Here is a 16,885-nt window from a genome sequence, read left to right as displayed (position 1 = left end):
ATATATGTAATACTGCAACAATATTAGCTTTTGTTCAAGGGTTTCCTTACATTTACCAATAATAAAAGCATGTCTATTCCGAACACCAAATATATAAGTGAAGCAGATCTTCAGCATAATTTTCAGTACATTAGATTAGACCAGTCCAGTAATGCAACTTTATACTTAGCATAAAGTGAAGATAGTTTAGTCTTAGTTACATGCACCTTTACGGGAGTTGACCGAGGCCATAAATGGCGGTAGACTGGAGTCTTAAAGGGAGCGCAGGAGTGTCTTACAGTTACCTTGTGGTTCATGCTGCCACCTTAATGGACGTCCTGAAAATGGAACATACAATGATGGTGCATGTGGTAAATGCATCGTGAAGTATCTGTAAGGATAATGTAAGTTTCACCCACTTTTGACATAAGGGTGATGCTGTCGTACGGTGCCCTATCGCCGCATTCTAGCCATTAGTGAGGTGCAAACATTGACTTCTTGTTGACTGTGCACAAACGCCATAAGCACAGGGTGTGCAGATGACACATAAGTGCTTGCAGAACGCCCATGGGATGTCCACACAAACTACACTCTAACTGCCTAATTTCTAACAGTCAGGCTGCAAGCACGGAACACGCAACCAGCACACACTTATCACTTGAACATCACTAACAGGCCCCTTGAGCAGTGCGCAATGTTCATGGGGTTGGAAAAAAAAATACAATTCTGTACGACACGCCTGCTTCCCCCTTATTTACCCTGGCGAGTTGTTTAGGCACTCACCAGAACGTGTCACTCGCAGCATGCCTCTAGCAAAAAAAAAAAAAAAAAAAAGAAGTGCAAGAATATTTTCGTCCAATAGGCTCACCAAGTCGTCTACTACCTTGAAATTTCCTGCGGGCCACAAAAGTCTATAACGTCCGTACAGGTTGGCCTATTTCTGGAGTGCAGACAACTTGTATCCACCCATAAGGACAGTTGTGGCTGAGGTATTAGCTACGTTTTCAGGAAAAGACTTGAGTACCAACGATAATTCAATTCTTCAGTTTTTTTCCTCTTAAAATATAGTTATATTTCGTCTTCAATGAAAGTAGAGGGTATCAAACCTGAATTTTTTTTGAGGAGGAAAAATCACAACTAAAATTAGTAAATAAATGTATCAGGGGTGTAAAAATTGATCAACTTAATCAATGAATCAATTCATATTCCTACGATCTACGATTCCTATCTGAAGCAAGTTCTTATTCGAATTTAATCGAATCGACCAACTATACAATAACAATATCATTTCAAAAAGGAATAAATTGATTATCTTGTTATTGGCAGATACCATTTGGATTTGGACATGGTAGGTTTTTAACTATAACGTAAAACATCACAGCGGACAACACACATGTTCCCTTTGTATTATTTTGATGTGTAAAAACAACAGTGGGCTGAACTTCATGAAACGAAAATGTGAATGGATTTTCCAGAAATTCTTGTTTACTTGTACATATATGTGATTTACATTTGATTATCTTGCAAAAAAATACAAGGAAAACTTCACCTGTGCTGTTCAGTATGCAAGTCACACTGGTTGAACTTTTGGCTAAAGATGTCCTGGATCGATTTTAGGTCAGTGAATCAGATCGAATTGGATCATTAAAATTGAACCATTATTGACTATAAATTGGACCAGCAACGACATATGAAATGAATTAAATCGCTAAAATGAATGGTTAGACCCTTATAATGTATTATTCAAGAACTGTGGTAATGTTTTGTATTGTACATTAAACAATTATAAAACTTTTTTTTAGTTCCAACTTAGAGACAATTTGGATACATTTGTCCAAAAAAGAAAAAAATCTTGCTGCTTTAGGGCTGAGCTGTGTTTCGTGCCAATAGTTTGGCTTCAACAATGTTAATAAACAGCTTAGTTTCCTTTTCCTTAGTTTATAACTACATTCTTGCAAAATTCCCTTGCAAGATTCAATGGAATCCTCAAAAATTCGTATGACATCATTTCAAATGCTTTTTAAACGCATTTGGGGAAAAAATAAAGGTTTAAAAGTAGGTTTTGTCCTCAAAGCATGACCGTTTCCTTATGAGTAGATATACCGGTAGGTCCTTTTAAGCCAAATGGTACAAGTACTACTGCAGTGACATTCTATGGAGAACCCTATGGTCTAATCAGTAGATGCAATGTGAAGCATTCTAATTGCATCATTAGCTAAACCAATGACTCAGTCACAGAGACTACAGCCTTACCCTACCCCGCTCTGCCCCATCCAGAAATAGGGAGTCAAGCCTCAAGCTCTTTACTGTACAGCTGCTCAAGCAGAATAATTCTAACATGCTATGTGCAACAGTGCAAAATGTTATTTATCAGGAAATATACAAATATCAAATATTGCATGTTTGGGACTGTGTAGTACTGTCAAGAAACTGTCCAGGCAGAAGAGCATTTGTCCTCCAGGGAGAGGCAAATATTGGTTCTTTAGCTGAGGCACTTAATGGGCTGATGTTGCTTTTACATACCAGCAACAGCATTAAATGAAATATTGAAGACCGTTTTATGGCAAGGGTATTGATTTTTTTTTGTATTCATATATAGACATATAATCAATACACCGAGTTCGCCTTCTTGAGTTTGATCAATTAAAAAAAATGCAAATAAAGTGTGTAACAGGGAACGTCAGACTGCATAATGATGTGTTAAAAAGCCATTTGACTTGCTCTCTAATCATGACCTCTGACTTTTGCATGCTTTGCAAACAATGCCTGCAGTCCGGCAGTACTGTCAGGCACTTTCTCACTCTGAAAATGCTGTTAGGTAAAAACTAGGGTTGCATTTCCTCCCATTGTAAAACGAGACAACTAAGATAGCATCTTGACTTGTCCTTTTTAGCAGGCAAAAGTCTTTTTTTTATTCTTTAAAAGGCAGCAGTTTTGCGTTTTGAACATGGTCCTATATTAGAGCGGAAGGTTTTTTCTAGCTGGTTTCCTCGCGGCGGCGGCGGCGGGGATGCCTCGCTCGGTCTGATGGACTGAAGCTGGCCTCTGCCGCACTCCCATCAGCTCCACAACGCAGCTTCTGCGGCTCAGGCTGACTACGGTGGCTGCTGAGGACGGACGGCTCCTCAGACCGACGTCTCATGTCGGCTCCCATCTCTGCAGAGCCATCTCCCGGCGTGAGGACTCAATCTTGTGCGTTTAGTCTCAGCACATCAGAGCGCGTAATGCCGCCACCGCTCCCCCACCGGGCCAGTTTAAAAAAAAAAAAAAAAAAAGCTGAATTCAACCCATTATACAAGAACTGCAGCGAACTTGATGTTCACCTATTTGAACACTTAGCAGGCTAATCACGGCGAGTACAATGAGTCCTAGTGGCAAACACACACTTACTGTTGTAACAGACAGCTGCTTGTTTCGGCTGTAGCTTAACAATCTTACCTAATTTTAAACTCTACACACCTTTAGTGGCTATTTATGTGATTTCGTTGCGCACAATGAATGAATGAAATTTTTAAGGGACCATCCTTGCCGTTTAAAGCCCCTCGGGTGAGTATTACTCGTTGACAAAACCCCAAATAACCAAAGTATTTCCGAAACCTACTGCTCTTACCTTCGTCAAAACGCTTCTCTTCCTTCTTGACTGAGATGAAGACCCTCCGGATTGTGTTGCTCTGAAACAGCTACCATGCGCTGACTCCAAAGCCCCGCCCACCGGCCGCGTGCCATTCGTCGGTTGAGCCACAACTGCAGCCAAGCTGGGGGATTTGATTGGTCAGCTGAACCGTCAATCCATTCGGTTTCTGCTTCCCGCCTTCTGAATTGTAACCCCGTTAAAACACAATATGCCGTCTATATTTAGGTCTCAACAACCGCCGCAGGCATGCGAAAACACGTCAGTGACCTACAGTACAAGTAACACTACAAAGATCCATCACTTTCAACTTTTATTTCTAGTTTGAAAAACATTAAACTGTCGAAATACGCTGAGCATGTTGACTGCTTGAAAAGCTCTTGAATGCATTTTAGTGTTATTTCCGTTTTGAAAGCATTTGTAAGCATCTATGACACAGGAAGAACACTCAGAATCTTAGTTGGGCTGAAAAATATATTTACTGTTTTATGTGAAACACAGTTTAAGGAATTTAATAGTTATTACTGAGGCAAGGCCTCTTTTTTTAGGTGACAGTGGAAACATTTAGTCCTTCAAAATAAGAGGAGCCTTGACTTGAGTTGCAACATCGGCCCCCATAAGTTCTTCTACGATTGTCAGGGCAAATTCAAAACTGGTTCCTGGTCCACGGCTGGTGATGTAATGTCCATCCTTCTGTACTCGAGCTTCTGAATATTTATAGTGATCTAAAAAAAAAAAAAAAAAAGAAAGATTTGGTTAATGACCATACAGGAGTTTCAAACAGCAGCTAAGAAATCGCACATGCTGCCCATCAACGTGCTTCAGGAACGGATTATCTGTTGTCATTTCAATTGACCCAGTTCTAGCGTGTTCTATTAAATTCCTGCAACTGCTTTAACCTCTGAGTGGTGTGCTCTCATTGCAGGAAGACTATAGATAAAGGAGCAGCCAGTACAGCACCATCTGCTGCTGTTTAAAAACAATTACACGTTTCTTAGCTGAAATGACAGCAGCAGATTAGAAATCACCAACTTCTTACCTCCAGCCATCATTTTCTCCTTCATGGCAGGATGCGTTGTGACTGTGCTGCCGAAGCCAATGCCATGGGCTAAAAGAGCGGTAGGGCCTGCAAAAGTGCAAAACTGTTCAAGTCTCATGTGACAGCTTCCTGCTGAAAAGTAATATTTAAAAAAGCATTGAGAGAGTTCCGTTTCCTCCCAAAAAAAGCAAAATGCAGCAACCTGGGATTAAAAACCTTCAAATTTTCAAGCAGGAAAAGGCAAGAATTTTATTATTGAAGAGCTTATTGAAAGAAAAAAGCAACAAAAAAGGGTGGGGTTGCCGCATTAACTTTGTCCATGTCTAAGCAGTGCAGTGAGCTCATCCAAACAAAAACAGTTAATAGAAAACTATTGATCGTGCTGCTTTGGCTGCTTTCCTGTTCACACTCAGGGCAGCAGACCGAAAGTCCAAACTACTCCTGAGACGAGTCCCAACTCAAAAGACGCCATGTCTCATAGAAGACATTCAGATACAGCTCAAGTACAATGAAGGAGAAATGAATAAAATAGAACTTTTATTAAAATGGAGAAGTTAACACTGTTTATAATTTGGCATAGTGTTTTGCAGTTTTCAGACATTTTTAGGAGACTTTTCAATCCGCTTTGCTGGATTTATCCCCTTCCGTATCTTCTAAAAATTCTTTCTCTGTCCCGTCTTTGCTCATTAGGGCCAGCTTTGGGAATCTTACTTTGAAAAAGTAATTAGTTATAGTTACTAGTTACATCAACCCAAAAAGTATTTGAGTTAGTAACTCAGTTACTACATTTTAAAAATAATTTAAAATGGCTAAAAAAATATATATTTTTCCTCAGCTGCTAACAAACAACTAATAACTTAAGTTCAATAATTTAGTGAAATTGACACTTCTTGTATCCTGGTATACTTCTACCAATGAAATTCTGTTAAATTATCAGAGAGCGAGGGAATTGAAGTATAGAACTCTAAAGAAAATTTTGAAGTATCACACAAAAACACTCAAAAAGCTATATAGAAAAATCAATGATATTAACTTCAAAAACTGAACATAAAGGTTTGAAGTATCAACTTCTTTTAGTTACTGGTATCCAATTTTTTTTAAATAAACAAAATAATTTCCTTTTTAGAAATAGAGGGGAACAATGGAAAGCAACAGGAATAATTAATAACAATAAAATAACAATATCTAAATCTTAACCTAAACGTTAACATTGTCAGTCAGAAATATCACACTTCAAAACTGCAGCAAGAAAACTATAAATCTAAATATTAATTTTACATAAAGGCAAAACCAAATGTTGCATGATAATAAAAGAGAATGTTTCTAACATATTTCAAGTATCCCCTGAAATGATGTCTTTAGCTGCACTTTCATCATTAATCTACTTTATGGACGTTTTACATCTTCGGCTTTGCTCAGATCTCCGAATGTCTGAGTCAACAGTGATCAGTGGAAGCATGATTTCCACCACATAGGGTACTTTGCAATAAGGTTAACGGTTCTGCTTTGTCACCGGAGCACACACTCGGTGGGTTGTGAGATGAAAAAATACAAGTTTGAGGCTCAGTGGTTCATTAAATTTAAATGGCTTCAGATGGACGTCGGTAAATGTCTTTGTTCCGATACACAGCATGAATTTGACAAACATCTGTTCCTCTTGTTTTAATTAAAGAAAGTAAACGTAATATTTCCAGCCTCAAAATGCTGACACGTCCTGTTGATTTGATCCTGCTGGCTGCGCTGCTCAATCACATCTTGGAGCGCTTCAGTGTGCCCCCGCCCACCTGAATCCCTTTCCAATCGTGATCTCGAGTAGGACAACCCCCGTCGCGTGACACAGAAGACGCTCAGGGAAAGAAAAAAAGTTTAAACCAAATCAATTAACTAAAAGGTAACGCACTACAATCTATACGAAGTGACTAAAACAGCGTGGCAGCCGGGATAAAAGTAATTATTTAAATTACTCAGTTACTTAACTTATAACGCTGTTACTTATGTAATAATACTTAAACGTTGTTACGATCAACGGCTGCCAAAACACTAAATTGATTCAAATTTTGATTCAATACATTTTCTTCCCCTAAATCTCTATATAAACCCATTTTTATTTGATGATGAAAACCAACTTTCAAAAAACCACGGATGTGGACTTCATAAAAGTGGAAGTTTCATCAACAAAAATCATAATTTTTATCATAGAAAATGAACTAAGGATTTTTTTTACCCCCCACAAAAAGTAAGAATGACTTTAAAGTAAAATTGTTCAATTGATTTAATTAATTAAAGCTAAAGATCGATGTTTTTTTTAAATCATTCAATCTTTTTTTTTTACCCCTAACCTACAAGCAAACAAGTAAATCAAACTACTTGTGAGTTTTCTCAGTAGTTTTGGAACAAGGGTTTTTTATGTAAAATATTTGAAAATGACCACATTTTAATCAACTTTGAAATCTGACGGCGTATGATTTATTTCAATCAAGTAAGAGGCATTCCTTAAACTCTTTGGACTAATAATAGTTCCCAATGAACCAAAAAAAAATACCCAAACCCATATTAAAATATGACATTTTGATTTAATTTGATTTGAAATGGTTTATTTCAAGCAATCAAATAAGAATAATACACAACAACAATACAATCATCAGTTATCCATTCATACATGAAACCTAATAAAAGGTGCATGGGGGAGTTTTAAACTTGTGCTGAAACATTGTCAAGTCAACTTTCCAATCCCAACAGGCCCTGTAAAAGCTGCACTTTTCACAGTTCACTGGCTGCCTCTCCAAAATACCCCCTTCACCACAGAGCTCCACTGCCATTTGCAACCATCCAAGCCTATGAATCACACTGCCTCAATGCATTTTCCTGAACAAACATCTCCTCTTTATTTTACAGTTCCTGTATTATTTGGCATCAATTGTAACAGAGGGCCATTTATCAAATGTCTGTTTTTTTCTTTTGTCATCAAACTCTTCATACCTTTAGCTCTTGTGTGGTTACGCAGATTAATGCCAAAATCTCTACATTTGCTCTTGTGATGACTTCTTACACAGTATCATACAAACATCCTTCTGAATATGTTTAAAGTCTCACTCTGATCATCTGTTGATCTATTGTGAAAGCATTTTCCAGTGGTCTTTCCCTTATAAATATGCAGTTTTTAGCCAAAATCAAAAAACCTGGGTCGTTTTCTAGAACATTGCGTCTTCAGAGCGACAGGAGTTCATCAGAAATTCACCTTCGAGTTTACGGGTGAGACCGTTGGCATGGAGCAAACCCTGCTCCTTTTCCCATAAGTGAGAGCTCTCCATTTACACACTTTCCTGTTATCTCACACTCCCAAACTAACATCACCAATGCAACAGAAAATCACAGGCGATATTGGAGCTATCCAGCAGTACAGTTTTGAGCCAGATTCCAGCTCAGACGATGAAAACAAAGACGTGCATGGATCTATTTGTCTGAAAGTGGATGCATCAGAATGGAGCGGAGCAGGAAGTTTGTGGCCCGCCCAGTGTATTTTATGTGTCACAAATACGCTAATAGGGCTGCACGGTGGCGCAGTGGTTAGCGCTCTTGCATCACAGCAAGAAGGCCCCCGGTTCAAGTCCCAGCTGGGGGACATGAAAAACACAACATCAATGGGGGACCTTTCTGTGTGGAGTTTGCATGTTCTCCCCGTGCATGCGTGGGTTTTCTCCGGGGTCTCCGGCTTCCTCCCAGTGTCCAAAAACATGCTTCATAGGTTGATTGGCAACTCTAAATTGTCCATAGGTGTGAGTGTGAGAGCGAATGGATGTGTGATTGAGGACATTCCACCCTGCGACAGACTGGCGACCAGTCCAGGGCATCCCTTGCCTACGCCCAAGTGGCCGGGATAGGCTCCGGCAACCCCGTGACCCCGAAAGGGAATAAACGGTCAAGAAGATGAATGAAAAAAACAAATACGCTCTTTTTCAAACTGCATTTTTTTGTATTTTAAGCTTAATTTTCTTTATTTATTTACTCCATAATCAAAAAATGCCACAAGGACATTTTAAAAACGTAAAAACCACAATTTTTATTGTAGTGGGTCTTTAAATCGTTGAAATAAGCACCTTCATTTATCCAAAATTTCTACTTTAACTTGTGATTTTGGAGGTTTTCTATTGGAATCTGTTAAGTTAGTTTATGCCACACAACTTCCGTTGTCAACGCAACTATAAAAACTTTGATTATTTTTTAAATTTTGCACATTTCTTTTAAACCTGAATCCCTTGTATGCCTAAAGGAACAGCAATTGTTATAATAATAAAAATAATGAAGAGGTGAGCCCCACATAATTACCACTGGTTTGTTTTCTGAAGCAGTACCTGCACAGATGGCTGCAATCAGGCCTTTTCTACCATCTTGATCCTTTAACACCTCCTTCACAGCAGGGGACTGCAGGAGAAGGTGGAAAGCAGATGCACAGTGAGTCATTCGCACTCTACTAGGTTTATGTTTACTACACCACAACAACAAGCAGGGAGTGTTTTAAACACATCTATTAAAATAATAACAGGTTTCATTGCATTCAGAGCCGTTTCTGACTACAGTAGTTATGTAAGATTATTGCTTACTTTTACTTGTAATTTATAATCCTAAAAGACAATTTCTACGGCAGCGCTGGAACACAGAGAGACTAATGGGCTCTATGATGGACTAGATACATTAATAATGAACAGGCAATATATTATTAACATACTGATGCATTTTTGTATTGACCATGTTTATTTTCTTGCAGTCCCACCAATCTACATTACCAATAATGCTTTCCATAGTCACATAGAGGCCTTTACCCATCATGCTCTGGGCAAGACGCAGCTGTTTAGGAATTTCAGAGACTGGCAAATAAATCTGAATGACCAAAGACATAGTACATAACAATGTCTAAAATTTCCTAAAAAGATGTTTGTAATATGAAATTACAAGGATTGAGTCAATTCAAATTCAAGAAAATGTTTCAAAACATGACGTGATTTAACTTCCAACTTCAATGGCACAAATGTATTCAGACTAAGAAAAAGACAAGGAGTGGCTAGGGAGTTTGGATAAAAGTTTAAAAGATCTGCACGACAGAACTCTAAAACAATGATAACATGTTTCAGAACTGTTCGTTATACAGTGGCCCTTCACGATATTGTGGTTCACCTGTCGCAGTCTCACTATTTCACTGATTTGTCTGCTGCGTCTCCTTTATTGCATGTATTCCATTTGCATACATATTCAATTGCCAACAGATCTGAGTTTTCAATCCATAATAATGGCTAATTTTCGGTGAAGGTTTGAACTTTGAAAGTTTTAACAAGAGAGAAAGGTTTGAAAATGTTCATGTCTGTCTGAGAAAAGTGTTAAAGTGTGCAGTGAGGGATTCTACAGCCTTAAAATATCTATAAATGTACTTTGTGGATTTTACCAATCGCAGGTTATTTTTACAATGTAACCCCCGTGATAAACAAGGGAACGCTGTACTTTGATACGCAAACTTTGTTGTAGTAAAATAAGAAGTGAATGTAAGGAGCACTGTACAGTTTGGTTTCCTCCATGTTTAATAGGGGTGTGTAGCTTTCCCTCTCAAATGAGTCGATATGCATCTCGATACACGAATCGATACCTAAAAGATTCAACCAACTCTGTGGTGATACAATGATGTCCAAATATTTTACCTAAATGGATACAATCTATTCATTTAAAACAATAAAAGGAAATTGCCTCTTAACAGAGAAACTCAATTTTTTCTTACCGTCTTTTTATTTTAACAATAGACATTTTGGGTCTTTTAGACCTGAAAGATGCTGGTATAGAAGATAGTCTACAAACCTTCACTATGTAAAAAACCCAACTGTTATCATGAATCATGAATCACCTCTGCTAAGTTTTGGGCCCCCGGCATTCCTCCTGGCAACAGCACCACATCATAGGGACCCTAAAGACAATCCACAATATTCATCATTACAACCAGAATGTCAAATATTACACAAGTTCAAATTACAGATATGACATTAAACTTTAACTATAACTTAGTGTTCAACAATAAAAGGGAAACCATATATTTCAACAAAATTGAACCTATTTCAAGTAGTCTTGTGACCCTTTTTTTCATTTACATATTTATAATATTAATGCTTTTACTGTTGCTGAATTTTTCATTTTTTGGAACTTATTCCTTCCAGCAGCTGAGCAAACAGAAAAGAGCTTTAGGGTTAGTGGTTGGGGCAAGGGGTCGGCAAAAGCGGCTCTCTGTGGTTTTCTAAAATAACCATCATGTTCTAAGATTGTCGTGGTGCCTTTAACACCGTCAGGTAGAGCGAGCGGATAGGAGGAAGAGAGCAGCGTGAGCACGCGGAGGGGGCGTGTCCTAAGCTGTGAACGCCGACCAGAGGCTGTTATGGGATGGAAAGTTCTTCTAAAAAGACAGTCAGTGGCGATCTCATAGGGGGCACATTTTCCTAGACTCCTGGCATTTGGGGGGGGATTCCTTGCCCATGCCTAAATTCGGGCCCGGCTCCTAGCTTATTCACAGGATGTCCATTGTCAATTTTATGCTTCTTATGTAAAACTTGAAAACCTTAGAATTTATTTGTAGAATGAATGTTTTCTTTATAAATGGAACAGATCAATCAGTTCAGCATTCTGTTTTATTTATGTTCTCTTTTGAAACTTGAAAACTTTATCTTTGTTCATGTTCCTTCAGTGCATCTGTTGATAGGAATTAAATCTAAACAACCTGCTGATGATTACACATTTTTCTTATGAACAGAGTTCAACTTTGACAAAAAACAGTTTTTTGGATTATATTGTGACATATCTTTATCACCTGACGTGAAAATAACTATATTATTAAGTTAATATTAAGTAGCCCAGCCGTAGAATTGATGCAATCATCAATCTTTGGATTTAAATATTTAAACACAAGCCACTCCTATAAGTCTTAACAGTTTAATGTCAATATGTGCCACATTCCTCTGCACCCCTATAAATTACAATGTTCATTTCTAACATTTAAACCTCTTTTCTTTCTGCAAATCAGAATTATTTTTTCATAATGAAGCAGCGATGGCATCAATTATTTAGGTAATTAAAATGCATTTAGTCATTTGTTAAGATTGCATTGGTTGTGTATATTTTAACCACTGAACAAATTAATTTTATTGCACATTATAATTTTGTGGGTTTTAATGTATTAAACTGAGATTTGACTATACTTGCTCATGAACATGAGTTGTAAGAAAAAAAAACTCGAGTCCTGACCACGAGATAGACTTCTTTGTGTTCTTCCTCGCATTTCACTCTAGACCAGTCCATGTGTTCTTTCCTTCACCTTTGTAGGAATAATTATGCCGAAAAGACAAACCAGCCTAAAGCTGTCTGTTGTGAAAGACAGAACACAATGTGTGTTGAAAATAGAAACAGAAATAAAGCTTGCAGGTATGACACTGCACTTCTAATTGCATCCTTCAGTTTATCGCAGCAGTAAATGACTGAGAGGTGCAACAGCAGCAGTTCGAGCCTGCAAAGGCACACATGACAGAGGAGACATCCTTGCATCCTTCAGCATTTCCATGCATTTGTATATACAGTTTTGTGCCATTGCTGGAAGGATTAGCATTTTAAAAAATGCGATTTGGATAGTTTTACATGGAAATTGGTGCTCTTCAAATAAATGTAAATAAAGAACATCTACTGAAAATGCAATTCATAGACCGGTGGTTCTCCAAAAAGGTTGCAAGTAACAAGGTGATATTTAGAGTGTACTTTAGATTTCTAAATCCTCTTCTTAAAAAGTGTTACTATACACACCATTACCTCACACAATGTCATGACATAAATGGAATATTAAGTAGACTATTCAGTTTTTAATCGCAGAGTTTCCCTCATAACATCCCATGTTTTGCTTTGCTTTCATTAAATACTTAACCCTCCTATTATCCTTGGGGTTGATTTGACCCCAATTCAATGTTTGTCATTAAAAAAATAATAGTTAACCTTTTTCTTTTTACTTCATATTTCATGACTTTTCCTAATTTGATGGGGACAACTGATCAAACATAAAATGATCATGATATTTTTTTTCAATGTGCTAAACAAATATTGCATACATTGGTGTTCCTCTGGGGTCAATTTGACCCCAGGCTGTTTTACCTGTGTAAAACTTGTCTGTGTGTGATAGGGTTGTGCCGATGGACGATATCATCGTCCATCGTGATGGCTGACTGACATCCCGATGGAGAGACCACCATCGTGATGCCACGCCCCCGCCACGTTGCGAGTCAACACCATAAACCGCGGTTACATGTACAAAATATCTTGAGGGGATCAATGGTCGGATTAGAATCCAACCGTGTAGATGGGCCCAGAAAAATGTTTTCAGAATATAAAAACGTTCACTAAGGTCACACTTTCGCTCGGAATAAATCATTCGCACATGCGCAGTAGGGTTTGGAAACCGGAAGAATATAAATTCCGCTGAGCGGCTTTTTTTTTCAAACTTTATTGAATGTAACAATTCAATACAAAACAATGTTAAACAGCGCCGAGCGGCTATATACATTGACATGTCAGCTCGGTAAAATACGAGATGATCTTCTAAACGTGCTTTTAATAATGTTACGGTTATTATCAAACACCTGTTCGCTCATCATTTGAATTTTAATCCGTGTGGTCAGTGCTTTTTCTGAACGGAGCCAGGATTAGCAGTATGCTAACACGGGCTAACAACATTAGCTTTGGGTGGCGCTGCATGCTGTGAATAACATCAGCCTTTATTTAGTCGGGACACGACTGGAAACACAAATCCACGTGATTGTTTGAATGTTTTCTAAGGACTGAGCGACATTTCTGCTTTGGAGCTCACACAGCCCCACAGCGCTGTGTGTGTGCTGACGATCCGAGCTGTGCTCAGACACACACTTTTAGACCCGGTTCTGATTTCGGTTGCTTGTACCCCTAGAGCTGCGGGACGGATCGCAGTCTTAAATCTCCCACATATACCGCTCATGTACCTCCCCCCCCCCCCCCCCCCCCCCCCCTTCCCATCAAACACAAAGCTGTAAATCCGCACTCCGCCGGTCCACTTCGCTAGTTAAGTGCGGGAGCAGACTACACTTCTTTTCTACTTTGTTTGTTACTTTTTTTGTTAAAGTCACTTCCCTCAGTTTATACTGGATCATCGCGGATTAGTCATTAGTTGGGAAATAAAATGAAAAAAGCAAAATAACGAATAGCAGTTATATAAGAACGAAAAATGTAAAAATACCCCCCCCCAGGCGATGTCATCGTCCATCCCGATGGTTGACAGCAAACATCGTCAACGGCCAATTTACGGGACATCGCCCAACCCTAGTGTGTGACCTAACATCCCCACACCTTCAGGTGCAGAGTTGATACTTTTGAGTTGGTACATAACAGGGGGGTGGAGAAAACAACTATTCCCACGAGAACTTTGATATTTCTCGTGGTTTGGTGTGAACTCCTGCCAAAATGAGGAAGCCAATGTGAGTCGATCACATCAAAGTCTTTCCAACTACACATGCCTCTCCTCTAAAATTATTATCTCATGTAAAATATTTTCAAGTGATGGTTATATACTTTCTGTTACATAAATATAATGTTGAACTGTAGCACTTGAAGGTCACTTTCATAGAGCTCGAATAATGACTTTGTCTTCAACATGGCTGACTGTGTGTTTGGTGGGACGCACTCTTAGCAAGAAATATGTCTGCAAGGAGCATGCACAAACTCTCTGCACATCCTGTGTACAGTAGTGCAGACTAAAAGCTCGACTCTGGACATAAAGAACTGTTCCATGTTCTGACTATCTCACTTGTGTTCTCATTATGATTTTCTGTTTCACACAAAAACATTAAAAAAAGAAAATAAAAACTCTTAACTCTGCCGGTCCCAAGCCCGGATAACAAGAGAGGAGGGGTAAGTGAGACTTTATAGTGATTAACCACAAATATGCCACAAAAAAGGAGACAAAAATAAGTAAATAAATATGTTCATAAAGGTAGAGGGGGTCACCAACATCAACCAATATGCTTTATTCTGTAAGAGTCATGAATGTGCACCCAAATTAGAAAAGATTTGGATGAACATTTTTCAAGATAGACTAACTAAAGTTCAACCTGATGGTGGCGTTACAGCAAAGGTCATGTAATCACCAAAACCAATAGGGTTCAAACTTTGTGGTCATTACTGTTGTCGTTAATTTGGAGAAGATTTGTCTGAAAACCTTTCAAGATACATTCATTATCATTTAAAAGTTTGGCCTGATGGTGGCGCTAGAGAACAGGTCAACCCACTGATCTGTTTCATTATCAAGGGGTTATTTATGTATTCAACAAATAAACAATGTGCCTGACACACCAAAAACTTGGTTAACAATTTTATGTAAAGGATTTTCTGAAGGCAAATATCCCTGGGGTCCAATTGACCCCAAGGGTGAATATGCGTGAGTAATATTTGAGGATAATTCAAGGGTTATATCACGATTATAAATATTTTTATGTGCAGAATGTTGACAGTAAATGGTGCAGATGCATCTTTTCACAATAAAAAAAAAAACTATTATATTTTTTAAACTTTTTTCATTTCCAAATAGTAAAAAGATGAATGGCACTGTAATGTAACTTTTGATTATATCCCTTATTGAATTGCATTTTTCTTATTTTTAAAATATCACTACATCAGTTGTGTGAACAACGCTGCATTTCCACAGATATGGGTTGGCTAAAAACATTTGTTTTAAAACAAAAAGTTATCTTAGTTATTCTGTAATACTGTGAATATATGACCTATAAATGCTATTAGGAACCATTATTTGCTTAATCCGTCGCAATTGCCATCACTTTGCCTGATGATGTGAGATGCAGAGACTCACCTGTTTGCTGGCCTCTTCCAAGCTAGTATCGGGACAGATGACCACGTTTCTGCTGCACTGGACGGGCTCTTTTCCGGTCAGACCCGCTACAGTCACAGCGATCTACCAACAACAGAGAAATGCACTGACACTCTTATTTTGAAAGGGAATGAAATTGCGTCGACTTAAACTTAAAGTGACCGTGGACTTTGACATTTAGCCTGACATTCCGTCTAAAGTTAGCACCACCAAGAGACAAAAAGAAAAGCAACCTTTTTTGGACTCACTAGAAATTCTTATAGAAGTTTTATTTTTATTTTTTTATTTTCAATCTGCAGCTGTACGATGTTAGCATTCATTAATATAACTTTAGCTTTAATAACCTCCACATACCTAGCTATAATTATTAGGACAATTCATATTTATATTAACGGCCGTTGATGTTCGAATAATACAAATCAACTCGCAGAGTTCGTTGTAAAAATTGTAACTAACTTGATTAAAGTTGCTAACAACAACTCCTAGCATCTGCGTCAGTCCTGCTAACGAGTACAAACCCCCGCTCTGCGCATGACGTCCACAGGAATAACAGTTTCCATCTCCTCTGCGCCTTTAGACAGAATTACTAAAGCTCTTTTTCCGGCCATTTCTGTTCGAACAGTTTTGCTTTTACAGCTGAAAATGCGCTGCAACGCCTGTGCTGTTTCACGCAGCGAGAAGCATGGAGCTTGACTGCACTTGGGTTGCCAGATATCGTTCTTTTATCCCCCTTCACTAGATCCCATGTTTTGTGGCGATTTTAACAGATCAATCTCATAATAATTTGACGACATGATTCGTATCGATTTTGGTTTATTTTGAACGATCTAATTCACTGATTTAAAATCGATCCAGGGAATCTTTAGCCAAAAATGCACCCAGTGTGACTCAGAGATAAGATGCATTGGTCGTTTTTACATTTTAGTAAAATAAACCTACCATGTTCCAATCCAAATAGTATTTTTCAGCATCAATTATACTTGATTCATTTCATTTGGAAAAAAAGATAATAACATTGGGATAGGCCGATTTGAGTAACCCTTGTGCTATCCAAGGCACTTTAACATTTGGAGTTGGGTCATCTAGACCCACTAGACAGTGTGCTGAAGCTTTTTTCTTCAATGATTTGTGATCTTCACTGGTGTCCACGGATTACATGAAATCTTTCCACCTTTATCCACCTTTGTCATGGTAGGGAGAATGCGCCAATGTAAGGGTGGGGTCATAGGATAGCACAAGGGTTAACAACTTGTCTCAGACAGATCCATCTGGTTGGATTAACAGTAATAGTAAACAGAGTTCTTTTTTCACATTT

At 38.3% G+C, this 16,885-nt stretch overlaps 2 protein-coding genes across 4 annotated transcripts in view; both read right to left on the bottom strand.

Moving 5' to 3' along the window:
• Positions 1-3,727, bottom strand: part of kcnab2a (potassium voltage-gated channel subfamily A regulatory beta subunit 2a) — a 91,771-nt gene extending 88,044 nt beyond the window's left edge. For both annotated transcript variants that reach the window (XM_011474830.4, XM_011474832.4), the window contains exon 1: positions 3,590-3,727. The gene's annotated coding sequence lies outside the window, so the exon portion shown is untranslated. The remainder of the gene's footprint in view (positions 1-3,589) is intronic.
• Positions 3,728-4,070: 343 nt separating this feature from the next.
• On the bottom strand, positions 4,071-16,245 carry park7 (parkinson protein 7). Of its 2 annotated transcripts, none has more exons than NM_001104721.1 (6): positions 16,089-16,245; positions 15,553-15,654; positions 10,537-10,596; positions 9,002-9,071; positions 4,650-4,736; positions 4,071-4,335 (listed from the first exon to the last, which is right to left on the bottom strand). In NM_001104721.1, the coding sequence occupies exons 1-6, from the start codon at positions 16,176-16,178 to the stop codon at positions 4,175-4,177; spliced, it is 570 nt and encodes a 189-aa protein (NP_001098191.1). In that variant the 5' UTR covers positions 16,179-16,245; the 3' UTR covers positions 4,071-4,174. The 2 variants fall into 2 exon arrangements, with proteins under 2 accessions (NP_001098191.1, XP_011473046.1); XM_011474744.4 differs by having other exon boundaries at positions 16,027-16,205.
• Positions 16,246-16,885: the final 640 nt, after the last annotated feature.

Source organism: Oryzias latipes, chromosome 5, assembly GCF_053564925.1.
Source record: "Oryzias latipes strain Hd-rR chromosome 5, Olatipes_Hd-rR_3.1".
Classification (NCBI taxonomy): domain Eukaryota; kingdom Metazoa; phylum Chordata; class Actinopteri; order Beloniformes; family Adrianichthyidae; genus Oryzias; species Oryzias latipes.
This window is presented reverse-complemented; position numbering and strand designations above follow the sequence as displayed.